The 27,979-nt window shown below is 38.5% G+C and overlaps 1 protein-coding gene across 4 annotated transcripts in view; it reads left to right on the forward strand.

Annotated features, from left to right (window-relative positions):
* Window positions 1–1,106: 1,106 nt before the first annotated feature.
* Window positions 1,107–27,979, forward strand: part of AUH (AU RNA binding methylglutaconyl-CoA hydratase) — a 111,862-nt gene continuing 84,989 nt past the window's right edge. For 2 of the 4 annotated variants that reach the window (XM_038124197.1, XM_038124196.1), the window contains exons 1-3: window positions 1,109–1,407; window positions 10,391–10,458; window positions 10,556–10,643. In XM_038124197.1, coding sequence (XP_037980125.1) covers window positions 1,188–1,407; window positions 10,391–10,458; window positions 10,556–10,643 — 376 coding nt within the window. In that variant the 5' untranslated portion in view covers window positions 1,109–1,187. Of the gene's footprint in view, window positions 1,408–10,390; window positions 10,459–10,555; window positions 10,644–16,642; window positions 27,753–27,979 lie in introns of those variants that run through there. The other 2 variants (XM_038124198.1, XM_038124195.1) reach the window with 2 other exon arrangements.

Below are 27,979 nucleotides of genomic sequence, written 5' to 3' on the forward strand. Positions count from 1 at the left end.
CTGAGAGCCCCAAAACAGGAGGATAGCCAATCCAAGCAGTCTTTTATTGCAGCATACAGAACCATGTGCTACCTGGTTTCTGCTATTGATCATAGCTCCTTTCTTTGTTCAGTGCGGATGCCACAACCTGGCCTTGCCATGGCTGATGTAGGGGAAGAAGCAAGCGCTGCAGAGCTCATGAGTGTTCATTCTGGTGCCACCACACACAGCACAACAGAGCCTGAGCACATTGCCTTTAAGGTGGGATGCTGTCAAGTTCACTGCAAATAAACATGCTGCACAACTTGCAGCGGTATCATGAAGCCCTGATGAAACTAAACATCTGCTTTTACTGATGAGAAATTTATCCCTGTACCTGCATATTTCAAAGTCTGTGTGAGAATCACAGAATGTCAAGAGGTTGTAAGGGACTTAAAAGATCATCCTGTCCCAGCCCCCTTCCCATGTCATAGGCAGAGAAATCTCCCACTAGACCATGCTGCTCAAGGCCTAATTCAACTTCAATGCTGCGAGGGCTGAGGCACCCACAGCTTCTCTGGGCAACCTATTCCAGTGTCTCATCTATTCTCACAGTGAAGGATTTGTTCCCAAAATCTCGCTTAAATTTCCTCTCTTCATTCACACCCATTACTGCTTGTCCTATCACTAGAGACCCTGATGAACTTCCCTTCAGAAGGCTGCTATGGGTGTCCACATAGCCTTCTCTTCTCCGCCTCTTCACCAGGCTTCACCAGCCACAGCTCCCCCTCCACCTGTCTTTGTAGAGGACGTGCTCCAGATCCCTTATCACCTTCATGGCCTCCTCTGGACTTCATCAGTTTTTTGTCTTTCTTCTGCTGGGGACCCCACAGCCGGATGCAGTGCTCCAGGTGGGGTCTCACCAGGGCGGAGCAGAGGGCCAGGGGGCATCCTGGTTTTGATGCGGCCCAGGATGGGGCTGGTTTTCTGTCCAGTTTCAGATCTCCCCTGACTGACGAGCCTTTTCCCCAGCCGGCATGGGGCCAGCGCAGGAGCCGGGCCCGCCCGAGCCGCCCCCTCCCCATGGCCCCGGGCGGCGGCGGCGGCGGCGCGGGGAGGGGAGGGGAGGGGAGGGGGGGAGCGGCGCCCCGTGCGTGCCGCAGCCGGTCACGTGGGCGGCAGGACCGGGGCCGCGGCCGCGACAGGCTGAGGCGGCGCCGGCAGCAGCGATGGCGGCGGCGGCGCTGGGCGGGCTCGGCCTCCTGCGCGCCCGGCTCAAGCTCGCAGCCGCAGCGACCTCCGCCGCCCTCGGCCGAACCGGCCACCGCGCGTCCCCGCTGCGCGGAGGCGTCGCCGCCGCCGCTCTCCCCTCGACCGGGAGGAGCTACGGCTCCCAGGCGAAGGAAGAGGAGGAGCTCCGCGTCCGGTACCTGGATGATGAGCACAAAGGTAACGAGGGAAACGCGGCTCTGCACCTGCTGTCCCGGCCTGGCCGGGGTGACCCCTGCGGGGCAGAGAGAGGGCGGCCCTGGGGTAGCTGCCCGGCGGCGAGGGGCGGGAAGAGAGCGGTGGCTCCTCCTTCTCCTTGTCACCGCGGCCGGGGTTGCGTCGCAGAGTGCTGGGAGCTGCCAGCTTGGCAGTGGCAGAACTGGGTCACCCTGGTCCTTCTTGGCTTTTGACTCCATCGTAGAACGGCTCGGGTTAGAGAATACCTTGAATAGTATCTGGTTCTAACTCCTCCGCCATGGGCAGGGACACCTCCTACTAGATCAGGTTTGCTTAGAGCCTCATCCAGCCAGGCCTTGAACACCTCCAGGAATGGAGCATCCACAGCTTCAGTGGGCAACCTATTCCAGTGCCTCACCACCCTCACAGTAAAGATTTTCCTCCTATAAATGAATCTGAATCTATTCTCTTTCAATTTAAACCAATTTCACCTTGTCCTGTTGCTACATGCAACATGTAAATAGTCTTGCCTCATCTTTCACGTAGGTTCCCTTCAGGTACTGGAAGGCTGTGACTAGGTCGCTTCAAAGCCTTCTCATTTCTATACCGAACAGTTTCAATTCTGTCAGGCTTTCTTTTTAGGAGAGGTGTCCCATTCTTATCATCTTGGTGGCCTCTTCTGGACTTACTCCCAACAGTTCCATGTCCTTCCTGTGCTGGGACCCCAGAGCTGGATGCAGGGTTCCAGGTGGGCTCTCACCAGAGCAGAGCAGAGGGGCAGAATCCCCTCCCTGGCCCTGCTGCCCACGCTGCTTTGGATGCAGCCCAGGACACGTTTGGCTCTCTGGGCTGGGAGTGCCCATGGCTGGCTCATGTCCAGCCCCCAAGTCCTTCTCCCCACAGGGCTGCTCTCCATCTGTTCATCCCCCAGCCTGTGCTGGTACTGGGTATTGTCCTGACCCAGGTGCAGCACCTTGTACTTGGTCTTGTCAAACCTCATGAGTTTCTCATGGGCCCACTTCATGAGCCTGTCTAGGTTGCTGTGGATGTCATCTTGTCCTTGAGGTGTGTCAACAGCATCACTCTTTTTTTGCAAGTACTGCAGCATACGAACTGTGTTTGTGAGGTACACCTCTGTGAACTGGCATCTGTTTGCCACTCTAATTGTGAGAAAATGAAGTTTAGTAGCAAATATCTAGAGTCATATTGCTTGAGACATCACTTTTGTGATTGTGTGCAGGGGGCAGAGAGGACATAAAACTAATATCCATGTTTTCTGTAGTGGAAGGTATGGCTTCAGTAGTCTCTCATCTCATGCCACTCTCCTAATAATCATCTCATCCTCCTCCTTGCTTTTAGTGTTGTCAACTACTACTCACTTTTTTGTACTCAGCTATACCAAGAGTCTTATTTTAACTCACCTGGTTAAAAAAAGAACGAAAATCTGTGCTCCTTAGTGACGCGGAGCCAATGCATCACAGCACAGACGCTTTGTACTTCCTCTTCTGATGTGGTGCTCTCTGGATTTTGAAAGTGTTCCACTTCCTTTAGTGTTTGTCACTTCCTTCCCCTGTGGATGCAGCAGGGCTAGGAATTGTGGAGAATAAGTAAGTGCAAACTCTGTTCCTCAGGATTTATTTCTCTAGCCATGATGTTATACCTGCTTTTATAGAGAGGGCCATAGTATAGGGTTTTGGTTATCTGCAGCACGTGAATCTCTTTACATGAAGAATATATCTTGGAACCACCATGTGTTGAGATGTACAGTTTAGTTTATGTCTCTGAGCGCATTAACTCAGCTATTTCACACCTGCTGCCAATTCAGGCAAATGCCTATGAGTTGAGCATGCCTGTACATAGATGTGTATACATATACAGAGAGCTAACTTTAAAACTTTGAGCTTTAGTATGATCTTGGGAAGATTATTCTTTCTTCTTCAAGGGAGAACTGATGTTGTGCTTTCATCTGAGGGCAGATTTTTGTCATTATTTAGGATTGATAGTAAAGATGATATAATCTAATCCTGAAATTATCTTTTGTCTTGTAGTTGTGTTCCCAACTCTTTCACTCCCTTTAAAATGTACTACTTTAGTCCTGTTTTTCCAGCTGACTGTGGAACTTGGAATTAGTTTAAAACATCTATTAATATTTTTTGGGATTATTTTAAGTTAAGGAAGAGACAAGACAGGAGCAAAGAAGAGTTTGTAAAATGTTAGAAGTGTGTTTTTCCTTGCTTATTTTTTGCCTTACCAAGAAGTGGTAGAAAATATCACGATCTTACATAGTAATCAACTTTTATTTCTATTACACAACAAACAGAATTAGGCAGTGTGTTTCAGCTGTTGAATCAGCTAGGAATCATTGTTTTTGTAATGTTATGAAGGTGTTTCATACTGAATATGTAGCCTAATGCCCTAGAACTTTGAGATAGTATCTGTAATGTTAAAGTAGCTGTTGCTATCATAAGGAAGGATTCAATCAGTGTATATTTAATTAATAAATTCTCTTAAGCAGAAGGAATTTTTTTTGGTATTGCCTTTCAGAAGGACATAGAAACAAATACTGTTAGAAAAAGATAAGAACAAGGATATAGAAATAGGCCAGAAGGAGATATTAACTTCATATGCTTTCTTCAGCAGCGCAAAGAGCAGGCAGCATTTCTGCAAAAGAAACATGGCTCTGCTTCCTCCCTGTAGTGCTGGCACACACCCTCCTCCTCACCTTGTATACCAAGTTCATCTATATTTATCTGCTTACAGCATGTAATATCTCTGCTTAATGCGGAGACCAGCTCTGTAAACACCCCTGTCGTCCTTCTTGCTGTTTTCTACCCTGCCATTCCTTGATCTACTATTTTGTGTTTTTGACTTTTCCGCTTGGTACTCGGTGCCCCCGTGGCCTCATCACACCATCCCATTACATGCTTCTTGACTTCATGCATGCTCAGACCCTGCTTTCTGACTACCTTTTATGGCACACAAGTGCTTGTTGATGCTGTGGTTGTGCTCTTGCACATGCCTTGTGTTTCCATGTTGCTCAGAGAGGACTCTGAATACTGGGGAGGAAGGAAAACTGGCTGTACCTGCCTCACGTACAGGCACATGTCTTGTAGCACAAGACAAATCTTGCCTGTAGGCAAAGTAGCAAACTGTTCTGCTTCATATCACTTCCATGTGATTTGCATACCCCAGGTCTTGGGAAGTTGTTAAACATGAAGTAAAATGAGACTATGTTTGCAAAGGCTAGTTATTGAAATTTAACTCAGGGCTTTCCAGCTTCCAAATTTGAAGTTTGACCAGAACTAGAATACAAACATTGTGAGATTTTTGCAGAATGCGGTTGACAAATACCTGTATATTCTGCCCATGTTGCAATTTGTGAAGCTCTTGGTGTCAGTTTTCTGTGAGTGAAGATGACTGTCAGTGTATTATTTTTTTAAATTAACTATATATATTTTACTTTATTTGAGATTCTATTTGATCATCATAAGGGCTGAAATGTATTATAGCTATTGACATTTCAGAACTTAGCCAAATTGCATTAGTGATCCTATTACAAATTTAAATGACCCTAGTGCTTTGGATTTTTAAGTTATAGGTGCAATTGGGAGAAGCATCTTTTTAGTCTTGACTCCAGTGTGGCCATGTCACTTGCTGGAATGTGATATAAATATTTTTAAAATTTAGATTTTACACTATAATGACTGCTTATGGTCAAACTTCCTAGCTGGTTTTGGCTCAGTCTAAAAGACAGCTTTTGGTCTTCATCTGTTAGAATTTTTATGTACATGGAATGGGCAAAAACAAATACAATCTTGGTTGAAGTTGTTTGCTCAGAGGTTGGAAACTGATAGCTAGCTGATAAATTGGAAAAACTTCCCGTTCCTTTGCCATGTTTAAAGCAGGGCTGAGCAGGTGAGATCTGCTAATTTAAGAAGTACAGAAAAGGGTTAGATCAGAATTTAGAGAGGAAACAGGCTCAGATAGGGGATTTTGAAGAGCGCTTTGGTGCTTTTAAAAAGTGCTAGTTAGTACACATCTGTGTGATTTTTCACTTAAATACTTCTTGATAAGATGATTAATGAAAGCCACCAGAATTGTGCATGATATATTCACCATATGTTCCTGTTTTGCTTAAGAAACTACTTCAGAATAATAAACATCTAAGTCCGCTTGTCTCCCTTGGTGTATCTGAGTAGTTAAGTGAAACAAGCTTAAAGTTACTTTGATCCCCCTTCCACTTTTCAAAGCATAAGTCAGACTTTTTAAAATATTTTTTAAATTATGGAAAATGACCTCTGTGTGTGTATTTAATGCAAATAAATAATAAAATAAATACAAATAAAAAGAATTCTGCGAGTACTTTATATGCAGATGTAGTGAATCTTTCAAACTCTGGCAAAATGTCTAATATTGGTTTAAAGACGAGATTAATTTTTAAGTAACCATTTAAATCTGTTTCTACCAAACATTGAAGGGTGAATGTTTTGATCTCTAAAATGTGCAAGTTAAAAGAGATAAAAGACATTATTAAAAGTAAGATCTCCTGTGTGCTGATACAAACAGTAGTTAAACCAGGATTTAATATCTTCACTTTATTCAAGTATTAAATTTAGTGTATGCTCTGAAACCAGGATGCTTCTGGGAATTTATGGATATTTTGAAGCTATCTTCCAGATACCTATGTATCCTTATTTCAGTGAAAGAAATTTCTTGCTTTTACTATGCTTTCATTTTATAATATAACTTTCATTTTTATCATATAACTTTTACAATGTAAGTTTCATTTTCTTTTTCTCTGAAACACTGAGAATTATACAAGCAGCTTTCTCTTTTGATAGAGGCAGCTACTTGGAAGTAGAGAACATATTGTACATTTATGTATGCTCTGCCTCTAATTGTTGGCTAGGAAAGTAGTATACAGGAATATTGCTGCTTTTATTAGGCAAAACTCGGAATCATTGTCTCTTGGAGAGCCTAGCCAGTTAAGATGAAGTTAGTTTTCAGTATGCAGATGTATTTTTAATAGATGCACATTATGTGCTGAAGTGTGTCCCAGAAATAATGTGGGGATGACTCCAAGGAAAAACTATGACATTAATATTTGGTTTAGCATTATGTGAATGCTTATTCCTTCTTAGTAGCTCTGTCGCATTTCTGATGCCATACAGATACACCAACAAAGCAAATACTACTACTACTACTACAAGTAGTGCTACTAATTTCTACTTCTATTTATTAGTGATTACTTTTTAATTTATTTTCTTTCTCAAGCAGAGTTTTCAAACCGTTTATTTTAAAGGATTTTGGAAAGCATGTGCGTGTGTGTGCTTTAGGAAGAATGCAGGGTGATTAAATGCTTCAGATGACAATGTAACAGGTATTACTGAAAAGTCACCGCCCTCAGGTCAAATCCCCCATGGCTGGAAAAGGGGAAACCTTGTACTCATCTTTAAAAGGACAGAAAGCTGAAGTCTGGGAACTAGTGACCCATGAGCCTCACCTCTGTGCTTCCCCTCTTGGAAGAACAGATCCTTCTAGAAGCTGTTGTTAGACACGTGAAGGACAGGGAGGTGATTCAAGACAGCCAACATGCCTTCACCAAGGGCATGTCCTGCCTGACCAACTCAGTGGCCTTGAATGATGGAGTTCACTCCATCAGTGGTCAAGGGAATGGCTACAGATGTCATTTATCTGGACTTCTGAAAAGCCTTTTGCAGAGTTCTCCACGACACCCTTCTTTCTAAAGTGGTGATAGATGGATTTGATGAATGGACTGTTCAGTGGATGAGAAGTTGCTTGGATGGTGGCATGCAGAGTGTAGTGGTCAATGTCTCAGGGTCCTGATGGATGTCAGTGACAAGCAGTGTGCCTCAGGGGTCTATACTGGGACCCCTGTGATTTAGTATCTTCATTGATGACATAGATGAGGGGATTGAGTTCACCTTCAGCAAATTTTTAGATGATACCAAGCTGAGTGGTGCAGTTGACACACCTGAAGAATGGGATGCTATCCAGAGGGACCTGGACAAACTTGGGAAGTGGTTCCATGGGAATCTCATGCAATTTAAAAAGACCAAGTGCAAGGTGCTGCACCTGGGTCAGAGTAGCCTCTAGTATCAGCGCAGGCTGGGGGATGAACAGATGGAGAGCAGCCCTGGGGAGAAGGCTGGTGGGTGAGAGGCTGGACATGAGCCAGCCATGGGCACTCCCAGCCCAGAGAGCCAAACGTGTCCCGGGCTGCATCCAAAGCAGCGTGGGCAGCAGGGCCAGGGAGGGGATTCTGCCCCTCTGCTCTGCTCTGCTCTGGTGAGAGCCCACCTGGAACCCTGCATCCAGCTCTGGGGTCCCAGCATAGGAAGGACACAGATCTGTTGGAGTGAGTCCAGAAGAGACATGAATATGATTAGAGGGATGGAGTACCTTTCCTGTGAAAAAAAGTCTGAGGGAATTGGAACTGTTCATCCTTTGGGATGGCCTACTGTGACATTCCATTTTCTGAAGGGAGGCTGTAAGAAACATAGAGAGGGACTTTAAACTGAAAGAGAGCAGGTTTAGTTTAGATATTAGGAAGAAATTCTTTACTTTTAAGGACTGAAAGTGATTGCCTGGAGTAGCTGTGGATACCCCATCCCTGGAGGTGTTCAAAACAATGTTAGATGGACCTCTGGACAACCTGGTCTAGTACAAGGTGTCCCTGCAGTAGAACTAAATGATCTTCAAGGTCCTTTCCATCCTCAGGATGCTCAGATCTTGTATTAATGGCATATCAGAAAAATAATGATTCAAATGTGACTCTAAGGCATGTCTTTTGTATGTATATCACTGCAATATGTAGGTATCCCTTGCAAACCTTCTATACTTTTCCTCTTGTAATTCTTGCTTCATATTTTTTTCACACTTAAATGAAAACAACTGGGTGGGTGCCATCTTTATCTTTTACTTCTGTAGAAGGAAGCAGAAGTGGTAGTTTTATGACTTGATACGACGCTGCTAAGCAAAAATTGACTTGTATGATTTGTCTTCAAGGGTAATTCCTTTGTAGGAAAAAATCTTTTAAGGGCTTTCATGTTAAGTGGAGCTCCTTCTGAATTCACTATTGTCAGTGATGGTGTAGCAGTCTTTCAGCTCCAGTGGGGAGAAGAAAAATGCAAGTGTCATTAAGTGTTATTGCCATTAAGTATAACATGCTTCTGAAAAGGATGCTATTTCCTGACTGAAGTATGGTTTGGGGTAATTGAGCCTCTACTTTATTTGAGCATGAGATTTGTAGTGCCTGAAAATCAAAATGAAGTCAGAGTGAAGGGTCTTTTTGTTGCTTTAATGTAGGATAATGCTTTTGCCTAATCTACTTTTGTTGATCATATGGAATATTTGAATTTGGAATGATCTTCCTCCTGGAGAAGAAGTTGAAGAAAGTGCTACAGCACCACTCCTTTTTGCTTAACAGCATGTAAACAGATTCCTATGCAAGTGCTGAGTAATGACCTTCGCAGGTGGTCCTGTATGAATATCTCCAGCTATAGGTATAAATGTGGGAATTCAGGCTTGTAGAACAAGGGAATGAAGGTCATTTGGGTTGACCTGGCTCCACTCCCCTTTTAGGAGGTATCTATACTTAACAATTGACTGTACTTTAAGAGCAAGAGGGGCATGTGTGCTTTATTACTGCATTTGACGCTATTTTTATTTCAATCTTGACAGTGGTAGCTGGCAAATGGAAGACTTTGTCTTCAAATTGGTAACTGCAGAAGGAATAGGAGCTTCTTTAAATCTTGTCTTGTGTGCATGTGTGTGCAACATATGTGCAGGAGGAAGGGAGCTCAGACACTAATGGGTCAGTCCTAAGGGAGGACAGGTTTTCCAGAAATAGAAGCAGCAGTATGCACTGAGATGACAAGGAAGGCTACAAGAGCATAATTATGTATAGATTGTACATTCAAAGCTGAGTGGTGAAGTAGTAATCACCTGGGCAAACACTGAGTTTCTGGAATTCTGTTTTTTCATATCATAGGTTGGTGGCAATACTGTGGGCATTTTTGTTTGAGACAGAGTTTCCTTTCTGCTTTTTATTCCTGATCCTGCCCTAGTCCTTTTTTCCCCCTTATCCTTGCATTTTCTGCATAAAAGGTCCTGACTTATAAAATGTTACCAGGGCACGATCAAGACTGTGTGCTGGTGTTTTGAACTCAGGCAGTTGTGTGGGTTCAGGCAGTAATTGTCTAAAAGATTGCTATAGTTGTGGTAAACTTAGGCATTGCCAAAATAGACTTAAAATAGACTTTTCAGAATTTTCCTCTTTGATATTCATGCCGTTAAGGTGCGGGGGCGGGGGGGAATAATAAAGAAAGTTTTTGTTTCTGCTGCAACATTCGAAGCAATGCACAAGTAATCAGTCAGTTAGACAATTGATCTCTAACTGGACTAAGGGAGCTGTGAATGTGTCTTTGGAGCCATGTACCGAGCACTGAGCTTGTTTTTTGTGTTTCAGGGAGAATTTTTTGTTTGATCTTGTTCCTTTTTAAACAAAAATACCATTTTTTCCCATTGGTGACATTCTTTCTATGTTTATGACTTCCTTTTACCTGTATAAGAGTTGCTGGTCTTTGCTCTGATAGCACTTCATGCTTTAAAAGGTCTCTAGAGATAGTCTCTCTAAATGTGGAAATATGTGCTTTACAATTAAGCATCTTTCCAGATGGTGTGTCAGCACTTCATGCACAAACATGAAATTTGTTCATGCTGTTGTGTAATTCTACATTCAGCCTTTGTAAGCACTGTTTCCACATGATGATGTTAGGGCCCTATTTTTGGTTCTTAAAGTGTAATTTCTGTTGAGTATTGAAAAGAATAAATAATTTTATTTTCTTTCAGAAACTCAGTAGTGATTACACTAGTGGTTTTTTTTTTCAGTCCTCAATGCCTTTTGTATAATTTCAAAATAATAATAATTTACAACAATGATGTGATCTTTCTTCCTCTCCAGGAATTGTGGTGCTTGGATTAAACAGATCTCATGCCAAGAATGCACTTAGCAAAAATCTTGTTAAAATGGTAAGTGAAAAGCATAGTTTTTACTATAAAGGTGAAGTATTGGAATGAAGCACTTTAAAAAGTGTTTGGTGATTCCCCTTCCTCCTTTTCTCTGTAGATGTCAAAAGCTGTGGATGCTTTGAAATCCGATAAGAAAGTACGAACTGTTGTGTTCCGGAGTGAAGTCCCGGGGATATTCTGTGCTGGTATGCAAACTTAATTTTCCTAAAAAGCTGGAAATCCATATTCTCTTATTGCACCAAAAAAAAACCAAACCAAAAAACAATCAAACAAACAAACAAAAAAAAACCCAACCAAAAAAAAGGGCCCAGATTCCAAGGAAACATGTTTTTTTCATATATTCATCTCAGTAACAAACAAAACATTTAAAAATTATTTTCCTCAATTGCTAACACAAATCAAATACTGAATCAAATTATTCTTTCTATGTCATAAAGTATTTCAAAATATATAATAGTTTAGCCATGATAGTGAAAAATCATTTAATTGATCTAGAAACTCTTGCAAGTATGTCAGAATAAGGTGTAAATAATTTGAGGCCATATAAAGAGGCTTTGTAGAGAGCTGTATCAAACCTTTCTTTTAAATGCATTAGCTTGAACTTTTAATTAAAGAAACGTATGTAAACTTAAAATTTCATGATGAATATGCATGTTACTGCAGGCTGAATGTATTCTCAAATTAAAAACAAATCAAAACAAAAAGCACACACTCCAGCCCACATATCCAACAGTACATGCATCTTGCCAAAGTGTTCAGAAAAGCAAGAGCTCTCAGCTACCAGATGCTGGGAAACAGAATTTGCTGACATGTCAAGATCAATTCATACAGCAGTACCTTTTATGAATATGAAGTGAATAGTCTTCTTATTTAAAAATGTTTCAACCAGTTCTTACTTTATTGAAATTTAATTTACATCCATTTGAAGCAGAAAACAAGTAAAACAGTTTGTTCTTTCTAATGCATTAACAGAACTGTCAAAAACGAGGAGATCAGTTCTGAAATTTTATTTTTCTGATCGTTTATGTAGTTGTCATTCTTGATAGCCCCAAATAACAAAATTAGTTTCGTTTTAAATGCAAAATAGTTTTTCCAATTTTTAAATATGTAATGTACCTAAGGACTTTTAGTTGAGTTTAAAATTCTTCTTCTGGCTCTTAGTAAGCCTGTTCTCATGCTGATACAGTTTGCACTTACAAGACTTGTGAAAATAATTGTCTTGGAAAAAAGGGAACAATCAATTCAGTGCTTAGTAATACATATAAGCAGGTTAAATGTGTATGTATTAATCAGCATATTTAATTTAAAGGTTGTATCTTGTTTTAAATCAAGAAGTTTTAAGTTTTACTCATCTCAGAAAAAAAACTGTAGTTTTTAAACTGATGAGGAATGAAGCATCAAAGCAACACATGCAAATGATGTTTCAAGTTAAATGTTATGTACTTGAAATAAAAAGATGGCTGCTGGGCTTTTTTAACAATGTTTTTTTATTTGACATTCTTGAATTTTCTAGTAGTAGTATATTGGAAAGAGTGTTATATAGGAAAGTGGTATATAGGAGAGCAGAAATACAGATTTTGAGGGAGAGTATCTCAGGTATGCTACTGTTATTGTACTCTCTACTTATGAGCTCCAAGTATGTGTTCAGTATTCTTTGTTATCTGTCTTTTCCGAACTGTTTTGGTATAAAGATTTAACATACTCATTGCTGCTTGTTTGTCTGGCCTAGAAAACCAAGCAATTCAGAATATGTATTAAGACATAACAACAGATACCAGGACATTAGGAAGGAAAATTAGTCCTGAAAAAAGACTGTGAAAGACAAGGGCTGGGTAGCTATAATTAGATCTTAACCCGGAGAGTAGAGACAGGATATGAACTAGGTGTCTCTAATGTTAAAAAAATGATGGGTAAAACAAGTGTCCTAAGCAAGGAGATTCCTGTAGCTGAACAAGTAAAATAAATGATGTTCCAACAGTGGTAACTGAAATTTCGAATGAAACAGAATACCTGAGGCAGAGTTTGTTAATGAAAATAGATGAAAATTGCACATGGGTGGATGGATTGCTTCAGTAGGTGATATTAATTTGTGTCTCTAAAGAGAACGATAATAGAGGAAGCATAGTGAGACCTGGAAAAAAAAGGTTAACAGCTTAGGGAAGTAAGATGAGGAGAGGAACATACTGGATGTAAGAAGGCAGTTTCTGGAGGGGACTCAGGAAATTTAGTAGAACAGAAGAAAGTGTTTTCAAACTTAAATGTTAAAGGAGAATATGTTACTTCAAGAACATTTAATTTCCTTTAAAAATGCAAGGATCTTCCTGTAAAATGTCACATTTTCTTATGCCTTATAGTGCTGTTTAGTTAAGCTAAACCTGGAATGTTTTTATTTTTTTGTATTTCCTCAATAATGTTTTCTTGCTAACGTGTGGGAATGTATGTTTTTAAAAATACACTTTTATGATTATTTTTTGGACCACCATCTGATGTTTTACAGACCGCATATTGGGAAACATTGTCCTAGAATGTAGTTCCCTTTTATGTGTGGAATGAAGTCCAAGATCATTAAATCCTGCCATTCCTTAGCTATCAACACGTATCTGTGAAAGCCACAAGCCAAGTGTCTTGTTTCCTTCTAAGGCCTAGTCCACAAAACATGACATCCAACCATTTTTCTTAAAGTAGCAGTGTGGATGATTAAGCTATTTAAACTCTTTTGATGACTGATGTAGATTTGGGTATGATTTCAAATTATGGTATTTTCACACGGTGAAATCGGAAGGGGACAAAAATGGAATTGTATAAAAGAATGTAGAGATCTGCCAGAAATCATAGCCTTTCATTTCTGCATAAAAATTCACTCTGAGTCTTTACCTACTCTTTTCTTTGTGTCTCCTTTTCAATACTTTATACATCCATGGATGCAGAAGGCTCCTCATTAATGCTCTAGCGCTGATCAAAAGGGATGCCCAGAAATCAAAGCCTTGCGTGTCTGGGGTTAACGGTGTCTATGATTATGCATAGGCTGTATCTTTGAGTAATTATGTCTGTAAGGGCTTCTTGTCCTTCCATTAGAAATGCTCTAGCACTGAGTCACTTCTTGGCTTCTTTGTTTCTACACCTGAAATCAAATAAGTATTGATCTTTCTGGAGTGAGCATGTATGATGAGTCCTGGCCTATGTAAGCTGAGGCTGTGTACTTGCACCATTCTGCAGTCAAAGTAGGTGAGTCTGTAAAGGAGTCTTTTTATTTCCTGACAGTGTTCCATTCTTGAGGAAGGCATAGGCTTATGCATGGAATAAAGCAGGTGCCGTGGGTAAAATGTCTGTGATCAAGTAATCATTGGCTGTGCTATGTTCACACAAGGGGCCAAATTACAGTCACATAGGCAGTTTGAATAGCTTGATTTTTCATTATTAATATAATTTTAACACATGTATATTAGTGATATTGCTGAGATGCTTTTTGTGAGCAGATTTTTAGGTTTTTTTCATCTTCAAAATATTTTTAGAAGTAAATCTGCATAATAGTGTTGGATGATACAGTCCTTTGAGGAAGAGAGGAGGCAGTATCCACAAGTTGTTGCAAAACCTAATTTTGTGTTGGTGTGTTTGCAGAATGGATAAGGTTGGAAGAGACTTCAGTGATATCATCTGGTCCAACCTCACTGCTCAATCTGAGGCATTCTGGAGACAGTCTTATAGCTTCTTCTGATTTTAACTACATGAGGTCAAAAAAAAAAGTACAAATAAAATACTTGTTTAAGAGCAGTTTTTTCAGTTTCCTGAGAGTATTTGAGAATGGCTTTTGTCTGAAGAATTGAACAAGCTAATACTGCACCTTAAACATTATGTTGTTCAATTTTCTAAAGCTTTGACTAGAAGCTGAGATAATATTTATAGAACTTATAGTTATTATAGAATTTTACATTTGGATCTGTTTTGGCTGAAGCTGAAGACTGCTGCATAGTTCTAGGTCTCCTGCTTTCTTCTTTTTTTCCCCATATCACCCACTCTTGTCAGTATGTTTGATGACGTGAAATAGGGATAATGCTATATTTTGCAATTGAAAACTATGGGATCAAGTAATAATCTTTTCTTTTAAACAGTTTTATGTGTTGATGGTTATAGTGATTAAAGAGACAGATTCTGATTATATTCTTTTCCTTTTACCTTTTTGCATGCTGTTACTTGTATTGTTATTTTTTCTTCTATGTCATGTTCCTCCATCCCTCTTTTCATGTCCAGTCAAGAAAGTATTAAAAAACCGTATTCTTCATGTATTTGTCTCAGGTGGTAACTTACTGGCCCATAGTCTGTTGGTTCAATTTACAGCTCATGCTAATAAATAAAACCCCTTGCTACCATTTTACCATTCAGAGTAGTACCTCTGGTGCCTGAACAACCCGGACAGTTGTTTGACTTTTACTGTCCAAGTCCAGTCAGAGACAATTTCTCTTAAAAATCCACATGTGAGTTGTTGTCCGTTTCCCTGCATCCATCTGTTCTCTGTTGATATGCAGAAAAATACTATCTCCTAAAGGAGAAAAGGACTAGAGGAATACGCTGCTTCTGGATTTTTATTTGTCTGGGAGAGTTAGGAGAGAGAGAGAGTTCTTGAGACTTTTGTGGTGACTGTGTTTATAGTACAAGTGTTTACAACTGTCTCTCTTCAGGACTGTTTTTTCAAGTGAGCTGGACTATATGAAATAAATTTTGTGCAATTGATGGGTTATTTGCTTTATATATGTGTGCATGCAAAGAGAGCAAGTTTTGGAACAATTTTTACTTGACATATTTGAAAAATGGTCTTTGGAGACCTTATTTCAAAAATCTTTGAGACATATCAGAATATAGACAGTTAACTTTTTGCTGTTTTTGTAGCAGACTTTCAAGACAGTTTGAAAAATCTTGTGTTTTGAGCTCTTTAAACCACTTTGACCTAAAAGTTACTGCAGCTTGGCCAATAAAGTCCCTTCTTGGAAAAGCAGAAGAAATCTCTGTGCCAGAAAAAATTCACCATTTGAATCTTTGGTATGAGTAAAGCCAACCCAAATGCTTTTCCTGTTAGCATAATTTGTCTGCATCAAAATTTTGTTTCCATCAGAGTTGAATTGGCTATATGGAGTTTAATTCCTGGCTGCCACTTCCAGCTGGTGCAGTTTTTACGGCAGAAGTTTATGAAGCAGAATAACCTAGTAGAGCAGATCCTTGAGTCTTCTTTGTTTATGAGATTTTGATATGGAGGAGTAGAGGAGTTTCATAATAGCTCTCAAATACTTGACCTACTCTTATTTTTATAGATCTAGCAGGAGTAGTAGGGAGGTATTACTGTGGGTGTAATCTCCTTTTTTCTTGCAGTCTCTGTTATGCAAGGAGGAGTGTATACTTTCCCAGACCATATTTGGTCCTCCAGATTTCAGCTCCTGCACCAGAAACTGAGAAAAGATTTTGTGTATTACTCCACTCTTCCTTCTTAAGCATTCAGATCACACATGAAAATGTTTTAGTGTCTTCTGAATATTTCTTTTGCTGCATGTGCCTTTCATTCCCCCAAATAAATGCCTTGTGATGTAGACTGTAGCTAGGTTCTTTCCTCTTTCTCATTCCAAGCTTTCACCAGTGTTCAGGCTCCAAGTCCTGTTAGCTGCTTGTAGACTATTAGACTAAACAACAGCTGCATTTCTCCTAGATCAACATCAGTGACATGAAATAGGTTAGGTTCGTCAGCCATGTGGCAGCTCTGTCTTGTGAGTGTGCACAGTCATCTGTTACATTTGGGTTCTACAGCTTGCTTTGTCCGATGTAGATGTGATTTTGCTTCTTAATTTTGATGTTGTCTTTCTGGAATGATTAATTCCTGTCATTATTTTCTGGAGCATGTGTTGAACAACAGAGCCAATAGAGAGTGCAGTTAGGATTGTGGTTTGATCCTCTAGTCTATATACAGAAAAAAAATCTTGGTAAGAAAAACTGGTTTAAGTATCTTTCTTTTGGAAGTACCTTAGTTGTCTAACTCCAAATGCTCCTCTACTACCTGACAACACATACTAAATTTCAGAAGTAATTGAAATGACAGTGGATTTTTCAGAGCTAAAAAATGCAAAAAGGAGTTTTCCAGGAGGTTTTTCAGTAGGAATATGAAAATCTAACAATGTTCATTTTTTTTTTTTTTGATTTGCAGAAGACTGACCCATTCCTGATGAGGAAGCAGGCACAAAGAATATGATAGAAAATTGGGTGGGACTGTACTCAACAGTGCAGTCTTCAAATCAGCATCTAATCAACTAGGAAATTTTAAGCTAAGAATTACTTGTCTGTCTTCTCATTAGTTGGTGCAATGCCTTAGTTGAAAAAATTATAGAATTTGGTTTTTGAATTTATTCATCTTTCTGAAGGTTATTCTCTGGATGGGAATAGAGCTTTTAAACTAATGTATTTAGTTCACATGGGCCTCTCGAGAAAAGACCAGGAGCTGTCCTGGTACTTGACAGAGCAAGCTGCATCCAGTTCCAAAACAGACCCATGACTGCCCAATGCTGAGTCTTTAAGAGATGCTGGTGGCACCTCTGTGATAACATATATATTAGAAATTGTAAAGAACCATGTGCAGCAGCCCTGAGAGAGGAGTGACAAAAAAATGGAAGAGGAACAGCCCTGCAGACCCCCAGATCAGAAGCAAGGAAGGGGAGGAGGTGTTTAAGTGCCAAAGGAGAGATTCCCTTGCAGCCCAAAGACAGGACCATGTCAAAGCAGATTGTCATCGTGGAGCTCATGGAGGACCAATCTGGAGCAGATATCCACACTACATATATCCACAGGCTATGAGGAGCCCCGTGCTGAAGGAGGTGGACACACCCTGATGGAATCTGCAGCCCATGAAAAGCCCAGTCAGGAGCAGGGTCCCATGGGAAGCAGCCTATACAGGACCAGACGCTCTAGCAGTTGTGGCTCATGGGGGACCCATGCTGGAGAAGTCTGTTTCTAAAGGACTGTGCCCTGTGGAAAGGACCATGCTGAAGCAGTTCCTGAAGAACTGCATCTCCCGTGGGAAGTCCTGGGAAAGACTGTATTGTGTGAGAGAGATCCTATGCTGGAGCAGGGAAAAATAGTGAGGAGAAAAGAGTGGCAGGGATGAAGTGTTATGGTTGAATTGCAAGCCCCATTCCCCCTCCCTTTTGCTCTGCACAGCGGTGGGGAGGGGTGGGAGAGTTAGTAACAAAGTTAAGCCAGGAAAAAAGGAGGAAAGAGTGGTGGGGGGAAGATGGGTTTATTTTGGTTTTTGTTTCTCACAGTCTACCTTTTATTGACAATAAATTAAATCTATCTTTCTTAAGTCCTGTCTTGTTTTGTGCATGATGGTAGTAAATGAGTGATCTCCCTGTCCTTATCTTGATCCACGATCTTTTAATTGTATTTTCTTCCCTATCTTACTGAGGAGAGAAACTGGCAGAGAGCCTAAGTTAACCTACACATCCAGTTATTACAGATTTTTCAAAGTAAGATTGAGGGAAGACCTTTATTCTTGAAGAGCTATGAATTGAGGGTGGATTGGTTATATAAGGTCTCAGAGGAACTTGTGTTAAAAATAGTCTAAAATAAAAGTAGTCAGGAAGATTTTTCTCCAGTTGAGTGAGTAGTGACCAGAGGTGTGTAATAAGTATGGTATAGAAGTTAAAGCAGAATAACTTCAACAGGAAAGACTAAATCTTTAACTACTTGGCTCTTTTTTTCTATCCCTTACTTGAGGGGCAGGATTTTTTTAAGGTTTGTGTATGGCTTCTGTTTAGATGACTCATTCATCCTACCTTGTATGCTCTGAAGACTTGTGTATGTGTATGAAATATTGTGTGTCCTTCTCCAGTTTTTGAAGCTCTCTAATGACAACTTCAGTTTAGTTACTCCTTTAGTATCAAGAGCAATGTTATAAAAATATTGTATTTCTGTCTGAGAGGGATTCCATTGTTTCACTGAATACAGACAGTTTGAATTGAAAGTACTTTCAACCAGCGTGTATTTGTCTCCTGTGTCAAAGATTTCTAAGGGTCTAATGAAAGTAAAGACAACTTAATTCATAGCTAATATTACCATAGCATAAAGCTTTTTAAAAAAAAAAAAAGCTTCTGGTAATTTGATATATTCAGCTATAATGCTAGTTGTGGATATTTCTTTGCCATTTTTCTTCCTTTTTTGGTCTTGAATGAGCTGTAGACCATAGCTTACTGTGATTTGGGCACACAAATAAAAAAACAAATTTAAGATCAGGTCATTAGTGACAGATAAATTGTGAGCTCCAGCTAGAGAGTCATCTTTCTAGCAGTATTTTTCCTTGATTGATGCACTTTTGAGATTTGCTTTTTGAAGCTGGTGAAACAACATCTGACCGTTCTTTCTCTTCTGTGGCTTGTGACATCTGATAAAAAATGGAAATGTAAAAGTTTATTTATTTCAATGATACAAGCATTCTTCTTTTTCCTTTTTCAAGAGGATTGAAGCCATCTTGAACTTGAGATCCATGCTATTACTTAAAATTGATAAAAAATATCCAAATCTGTCTTGATTTGGTTCTCTGGTTGTCTGGTGAGCTTTGCCAAACCGAATCAACATTTTGTAGACAGTTACCTATTTGATTGATAATGCTAGTGCGTTGCTGGTATAATATTTACCAAAGGCTGGACTCTGTAATACAGTTATGTGGAAATACAGCACCTACTTCAGTTGCTGGAAATGTGGGATTATTTTATGTGATGGATATCTGTCTTTAAAACTCATTTGGAGCAACAGAAGGCTATACTATATTTGGTATCATTCAGGTGGTTTATGTGTTCTAGGAAGTATACAAGCAGGATTAAAGTGTATCTTTGGCTATTGGAGAACATAGTGAGGGTGTTTTACCTGCTGATAAAAAATATATATTTTAATTTTTTTTTCTGTTTTAGTAGTTTAACAAGTTGCCTTGGGCTTTTAGTCCATTGCAACAAATGCACAGAATTAATCGAAATATTTTTTCCAGTGAAAGCCACCTAAAATACTAAAACCATTAAGTTCTAGGTAAAAGATATATTTCTGAGGTAGTGGTATTTGGTTAGTTCTTTTTCCAGAGGAGGATAACAAGAAAGGGAGTGACTTGCCTAAAGCTATGAAAAATTATAAAAGCATGGAAAAAATGGATCAAATTGAATGCCTAAAATTGTTAAATTGAAATATTTGGTACAAAGTAATTTCTTATGTCTGGAGAAGTAGTTATGAATAAATATACAGGTGATAAGCGAAATTTATTTGTTTAGACTCTGTCTAGGGCAGTCAGAATCATGCTGAGGGTATCCTCTGAGTAGCTGTACAGAAAACCTAGGGAGACAAATGTCTGAAGGAAACAGTTCCCCGTTTTTAGGTGGCCTTCCTACATCATGTTTATATTATGTTGAGTAAAAATTTTGGAGGTGTAGCTTGCTTTTTATAATGGTAAATTGAGGATTGGAGTCTAACTTTAGAGCTAAGACTTTTATAACCAAATGACAGAAAGTCATTTAATGAATGAAAATAAGTATAATGATATAGCTTACAAATAAGTAAATCAAGTATTTTCCTGAACAGCTGGAGAACTTCTGAAGTTTCTTGAGATGATTGAAATTGATGCAATGCTGTAGATCTTTTGGATTGTTACAGAAATAATAAAGAAGTCTCCAGAGTAGACATTTTGTAGTGACGACTTGTCCAAACTTGACACAGGCAGGAATGGTGAATATCTGGGATATGCAACTTCAGTGTATCCCATAATTTAAATAAAAGTGATGTCTTGATGATTATGAAGCAATGAAAGGTACCTCACCTGACTACCTAGAACATCGAAGCACACATACAGACCTTACTTATAAAGCTATAATGAGTTTTCAAACAGTAAAATATTTTCTGAAGCGGATGTGCCGGAACAGACTAAATTAAAATGGAAAAGATGCCCCAGATGATGCTGAATATTTTATATTGGGAAAACTGTTTTCTGCAGTGTCCCTAGATGGTTAGACAACTTGTTTTCCCATTTGTTCTTATAAAGAGGTTCTTCTAAAGAGGTTGTGCTTTCTGGATATGAAATACTTAAAATATTTTGAGAATAATCAGAAATTATTTTCCTTTGTTTGTCTTTTTTAAAAATATGCTTCTCAAAGGTTTGCTCCTCTGATGTCTTTGCTGATGTCACTGGCTTGTTCCAGTTTTTGCTGCTTGGGAATGTATGGCTGTGTATGTGCTGCAAGCGCAATGCCTTTCATTTTTGATTAAAAAAAGTTGTTCTCTACTCTTTCTATGAGGTTTATCCAACCCCCAATTTCCTAGCTTGCATAAGTTAATGAATTCCTATATTTCATATAGTTGTTACAGTTAGGTTTGACTTTTGGAATATAGTCCTTGTGGCACTGCTTAGGGCTGCTTGGGAGTTGCACTGAATTTCATGTGTAGGTACCCACGTGCATCACACTTTTTTTCCCCCTCCTTTTTTATCTTGTATCATTGAAGCGTGTAATTAGAAGACTATTGACATACATGACACCATGTAAGAAATTCCTGTAATTGCTTACATGTTAGAGATGCGTAGATGAACTTGACCATTGTAAAAGAAAGACTTAGCTGGAAACTTGCATAACTATCACCAGACCACTTCTGGTGTTTGTGTGTGGATCAAAGAGAGAGGACTGTGGAATTCAATGCTGCTGAAGTCTTTGATTTGGTAGGGTAGACTGGTAGACAGGATGCTGTGTCTGAATAGTTTTGTTTCCATGGAAATGAGTAAAGTCTTCTTGAGATTCTCCTCTTCAGAAAAATTGTTAGTATGGTATAATTTGTCATCTTTAAGCAAGTTATAGTCTGTAACCTGCAGGTGTATTAAATATTGTTGTTTTGATATCTAAACCTGCAGGAATAACTGTGTAGTCATTGTTGGTATCTTTAAGATCTTTGAAGTCACAGGGCAGTTCAGATGAGTCCTCTGATATCCTTGTATATATCAACTTTCAGATTTCTGTATCTCTCTGTAGCTGTTTTGAAGTATATGAGTTTTTTCCTCTGTGGTTGACATGTGTTCTAACAAATGCATTAGTTACTAGTGGTCTTATCTTTAAAACTTGTACTGGGCATGTCTGGTTCAGAGTTCACTTCCCATGTAGCAGCCCATATGGTGCTGTGTTACAGATTGGTGACCAGAACAGTGTTGAAAAGACACCACTGTCACTGAATAGTTCTTGCACAACATCAAGGTCTCCTATGCTTCTCACTGTGCCAGTCAGTCAGCTGAGGGTAAGCAGGAGGCTGTGGTGAGGCACAGCTGGCACAGATGATGTGAATTGAGCAGGGGGATATTCCGTAACATATGAGATCATACTCAGCAGTAAAATTGGGTAGTTGTTTTTCCAAAGTAGACCTTGCTCATGACTCAAAGAGACATTGATCTGCTGGTTTGGGAATGACTGCTTTTGCATAATTTGTTTTCTTCTTTTTTCCCCTTGTACTTATTAAACTGCCTTTATCTCAACCTGCAAGGTGGGTCCCCCTCTCCCTCCCCACTGCTTTTGCGGTTCTTTTCATGTCTCCATCCTGCTGTGTAGTGGGAAGGCAATTGAGTGGGGGCTTACCTGCTATCCAGAGTCAAGCAGTACAAAACTATGGCTTTGTATGACATGAAAAATGAAATCTGGACTCATTAGCTGGATTAGTTCCAAAAATGTCCTGTATGGTTGTGAATACCAACATTGCTATAATGCTACTGTACTCGTTTTAGTTTTACTGGAGGGATGCTTGAAGTCCCTTTAAGCCTGTTCTGACAGGTGTTACAGACCAAGAGGGTTATTCTTTTTCCCCATTCTATTTTCAGAATACAGGGGTGAATTCTTAATTAAGAACTTAGTATTTAGGGAAGTGCTCCTTAGCTATTTTTAATCTAAAAGTACCATTAGCAGTCTTCTGGTGGAAACCCGGGTTTTGGAAAAAGATTCTTTCTGTACTTCTAGCCCTTAATGGTTAGCAGTTAGAGAAATTCTGAGAAATGATTTATGGGTATTGTTATTTTCACTGCTTCACATATTGCTTTTTTATCTTGGCATCTGAAGTTGTAGCACCTTAGAATATTATGTATTGGATTATGAATTTGGGATATATTCCTGAATCACAAAATATTGTTTGACTGTCGTTCTTTGTAGATCTTCATCAGCAATGTGGTTTTGCTTAAAGACTTTCATTTCAAGTCTTGGAATAGAGAAAAAGTTGTCTATATTTAAGATAGAAAATATTCAATTTTTCACTTTTTTTTTTTCTTTTTATCAGCTCTCTTGAGAGCTGGGTTAGTATCATAACTGGCCATTAAGACAATCCAGGAACTTTATATTTTCAAATTACTTGCACTTTCTGTAATAAATACATTTTTAGATTTCCAAGACAACTTTCTATTTTTTGAAACAGAGTTTTATATAGTTGCCTGGAAAACACAGAGGACTGTATTAGGTAGAGTTCTGTCTTTTTGTAATAGCATGTTGTTCATGGTTTGATAATGATTGTAGTGGGTTAGTAGAGGTATTGAACGATTGGCTGAGTCTAGCAATATCCTTGGAGATATTTAAAAGATGTGTAGATATGGTGTTTAGGGACATCAGCAAGGTGAATTATTGGACTTGATGATCTTGATGGTCTTTTTCACCCTAAACAATGCTCTTATTTCATGATACAAGAGCCATTTTGACATGATTATGGTGGAGGCTAGCTACTTTAGTTAATCTAATTTTCACTGTTCAAGTCTTAGTTAAAAAGAGAGCAGTGGCATGCTCATGGATAAGTATTTTTTCCGATCTTAAATTCGCTCATCTACGATCTATATACAATGGTTTAAAACTTCCTGGTTTTAAAGGGACTAAAACCATGTGAAGATTATTTAAACTGGAAGTTACAGATTATTGATTAGCCCTGATCATACTAAACTGATAAGATAAATTTGGCAAGGCCCTGGTAAATGCATTTGTTCTTACATGAGGAACTTAATTCCTCTTTGTTTCTATGATGTACTTCTGAATATTTGACTTTCCACTGCAGTGTTAAAGGTCCAGATCTCTTTCATAAATATTAAGTCAAATCAAGTAGTCACTTCCATTTGAAATGCTCATTTCACATCTGTGGGTGTTTGTCCTGTTTATTTGTGAAGAAAGGATGCTAGTGTTCCTCACAGTTTTCCAAGGCAGATTGTCACAGTACATTGTATGAGTTAACTAATGCCTTTTTTCTGGAATAGTAAGTGCATGTGGCACCTGATTTCTTTATTGGTGAGGGAACTGAGCCTGCTTAGCCGTTTATATCCTTGGCAGAGAAAACCTGCTGGCAAAAATAATTTGATCTCATGTGCTTGGTGGTAGTGTGCTGGAAATAGAATACATGTGCGCAACACATGGCAAAAATAGTTATTACATGGTAAAGAATTCTTTCCCATTTGCTTTTGAAAAGAGTGAATAAAAGTGGCGTGAAGCAGAGATACTTAGACATATCTGAATATATAACATTTTCATCTTAAGACAGTTTGCAACAGTTTCACATCTGCTTTTATAAATGGCATAGAATTGGACACAGTGCACTATGTATATGTGTGTTGATTGCCACAAATATGAAGAAAAACTTCCAATAATTAAAATTTTTTACTTTCTTCTCTTGTCTCGGCTTGCAGTTGACACTTGTTCACTTTAAGAGTACCTTTGTTGTATATTTACTGCAGTAAAAGATTTTTTGGTAGCATCTAAATTGAATGTGTAGCTCTTGAAAGCTGAAGGAGAAAAAAGCAACTGGATTTACATAAATGGAGTATGGAGTTGCTTATATATATGCATGTGTAACATCACTGTAATAATATGTTCATGGAGTGCTGCAGGAAAATGTAGAGACCTGTCCATAGCGAAAATGGTTTGAATTTTGTATGTAGATTTTTTTTAATATGTAATCTGTGGACATTTGTTTTGAACATTTAAAATTTTATTAAAACATTAAAAATTTATTTTTAAAAGTAGTACAGGTAGTATGAAAATGAAGAAATTCTGAAATTTCTATTTTGATTTTCTCCTTGTAAAGTTTTTACTTTTTTCCTAGTTAAGCACTGATTCCATGTGTGTGATTAATTAATAGGAATACATGGGTGCTTCTCTTTATACAGACTGGGTGACTCTTTCATTGTCTTGCACCAAATTTATTAGATAAGTAAAAGAAATGCTGTGACTTCAAATCAGATCCTACCTGTCGTAACAAAATGCAGTTCCCCCAAATATATTTAATGATAAAAAGCTGCATTGATACTGAAGTTGGCTAAGAATGAACTTCTAACACAATTTGAGGTATTAGAAAGCAGGCATTCTTTATTGCAGGTCAGGACATATTTGGATGATTTTTCCTCTAATTGAATGTGTGTTATGAAACTTTACAACAGGGTATTTATTCCATCGTGATCATACATATTCATTACGGCATACTTCCTAGGTAATACATAAACATCACTTTTCCTAGAACTAATTTGCATGCATCTGCCTCCTACTGGAAGTCCTTTTATGATCCTAGAGGCTCGTCCATAGGAGTCTCTGGTCACTGTATTCACTGGGTGCCCCTAATGTTGTAATGACTTTTCCTTGAACTTCTCTTAGGTCTTGCGCAGTTGTTTCTTGTTACATAACTTTGCCACAAAAACCACTTCTGTTCCTCATTATCTGTTTATCCACTGGATTTCAGCTACTAGTTTACCATCCTGTATGTCTGCTTTTATGTTCTTTTATCTAATTTCCTTGTTAGAATTTTGAGCTTTATTTTGCAGCTTCCAGGAACTGAAAATTTCTATTCTCTGTTGTCTGTCAGCAGGTAGATAATAAGTTGTCTAGAATTTCCCTCAGCATCTTCCAATCTAATGTATCTAGTTCATATTAATAGTGAAGCATCAGGAACTTACTGAATGCATATGGATGGACATAGTTTTTAAGTGATTGAGCTCTGGGTGCAAATATCACCCATCAAATATCTGTATAATTTCTTAAATCCCTTCAGATAGCGGGTAATACTCCCATGTTGGATCTCCTTTTCCTTTCTTTCTCTAAAAGTAATTTGCTGACAAGTCTGTTGGATGGTCTTTCATAAATAGATCAAATATCTCTGAAGTATTTTAAAATAACAAGTCCTTAGAAAATAGAATTCAGTTTGCAGTGTTGGTGCTGAAAATGTATTCAGTGGATGGGAAATTTTGCTATTTACAAGCTCTTTGATTCATTTTTCTGAGTCAGTTTAAAGCCTTTGGTGACAGGGAGTAAGGGGAAGTACTGATTGTGAACTGCTTAACTTGGTGTACTGACAAATAGAATTGCAGTTGCTGTTTTCATGTGTGAGTTTTGTGTGAACAAGGGATGATTAAAAGATGTTTCTGTTCATTGCTCAAATACTTACTTGTCCTTAGCTTCACCCAGAAGAACACGTTTTACTGTGTAGAATGGGAAGACTTAGTCCTTAAGTGCTGCTGCTGTATTAATTTGAGCCAGAGATGTTTCTGCAGGAATGCCAGCCATTTTAATGTTTTTTGTTTGTTTGTTTGTTTTTTTTAAATCCAAGATTTAAGTTTTCTGAATAAACCTAGAGTGGCTAAAGCTGTGCTCTGTATCTTTAACCCAGAAGGTGCTTCTTTTCCCTTATGGGTTTTCCCACAAAAATCTGTGTTCTTCTTACCTAGTATAGCTTGAGAAGGTGTCTAGTCAAACTCAGTTTTCACCTCCTGCAGTCTTTCTAAGGCCATTACTTTAAATTTTCTTCAAGTTTGTTTGCAGTCTGTTGTATGCAGAGAACAGTTACTTTGTAATTTGGGGACAACAGAATGTGATTATTGTTGTAGATATTCTTTAGAAGGTGTCTGTATTTTCATATACTCTATGTATTATTTACATGTTTAAATGTTTAAACATGTTCCACTTTAAATGTTCCACTTTAAATGTTCCACTGGAAGTACCACTTGCTGCATAGCAGCACAGATTTCAGTGTTATTGAATCATGACCTGTGGGAAGTTTACAGCTAATATACCATCATGACTAATAGAGATTGTTTGGGAAAAAAAAAAAAAAAGAGAGGGTGATGCCTGCGAAATCAAGGGAAGGAATGAAAGAAGGAAAAGTAGTGAAAAAGAAGAAAAAGAATTTAACTCATGTCTTTGTCTGCATTCCAGTGATCTAACAGTTCAAACCATGGTTTTTTATCAGGAAAAAATCCTTCTTTCTTAAATAGCATTTATGCTAGAATACTGACTTCAGGACGTCTTTCTCTTCTTTTCCATACAGCACACTTCCTCCTTTTCTGTTTACAGCTCATAAAACTGGGTGTGCTGTCAGAAAATATTTTTGTAAGTATTGCTAATCGAAAAAGATAAACCCATCAGTATCGATTCCTTTTAATGTTAAAACCCCATATCTCCCATACTCAAATGTACAGTATATGCAAAATACTTGAGTCAGTCATCTGTGATAGTACGATGAAATGTCTTTTTGTTGATTACTGAATTTACTAGAAATCAAAGTAGAGCAAACAGGTTGCTGAGACTTTTGGGTGTGTTGATAGTTGTTTTTTTTAGTTGACAGGCTTAGTAGTATTTACTAAGAATATTTGGTCTGAATATTCTTTTAAGGTTTGAAAAGAAAGATGAAGAATCTCACCATTAGCAGGTTTTGGGAATGTTTTCCTGTGAATTAGAAGATAGAAAACTATGTGTCAGTTGTTATTACAGGGATTAGATGTTAGCAGACTTTGCTGCAAAGCTGTTGCAATTTATACAAATGAGATATGGTACTACATTAATGCTATTTTTTTCAGTGGTAGTGTTGTTAGAATAGCCATATACAATTATTCTATTAAGTAAATTAGTTCAAATTTTTTGTTTAAAGAAGCAACTTTGGTGCTTATCTCTTCAGAGGATTTTGTTTTGGAAGATGTAGTATTAATAAAAATCACAAGTAATAATTTCACCATTACTTTGGAGGTAAAGAGTAGGGTAAAATATTACTGTTGTGGTTGTCTAGCTTGAACTTTGCTATTCTGTATAAGAGTTCAGTTATGTTTAATGTAGAAGTTTGCCTAGTGGAGGCTGAATTTGAAAATGAAAAGTTTTTTGGGGAAGTTGAAGTTGAGTTTGCATACTACCACAATGACTAAAGAAGTACTCAAGCATTCTGTAATGCTTGTTGGGGAAATAATGTAGAAATACAAGTGTTATAGGAAGAAGCTTTACTTTTTTTTTAATAAAAACCTCTGTGTTGAATAATGATTGTGACATGCATTGTTTTTTTATTAAATGCTGATATTTATCTTTACTATGATGTGAGTTGTAAACTTACGATCTTGTCCTGTAGCTGGGATATTTTATAAGATATTACTCTAAGCTTGGAGCACAAGCTTGTCATTATTTAGTTCTTTTAAAGGTCCATGGTTGGGGGTCCTAGCAACTTTTACCAGCTGATGTTCACTACTGCTACCACTATTTTCTCTTTG

Source organism: Motacilla alba, chromosome Z, assembly GCF_015832195.1.
Source record: "Motacilla alba alba isolate MOTALB_02 chromosome Z, Motacilla_alba_V1.0_pri, whole genome shotgun sequence".
Taxonomy (NCBI): domain Eukaryota; kingdom Metazoa; phylum Chordata; class Aves; order Passeriformes; family Motacillidae; genus Motacilla; species Motacilla alba.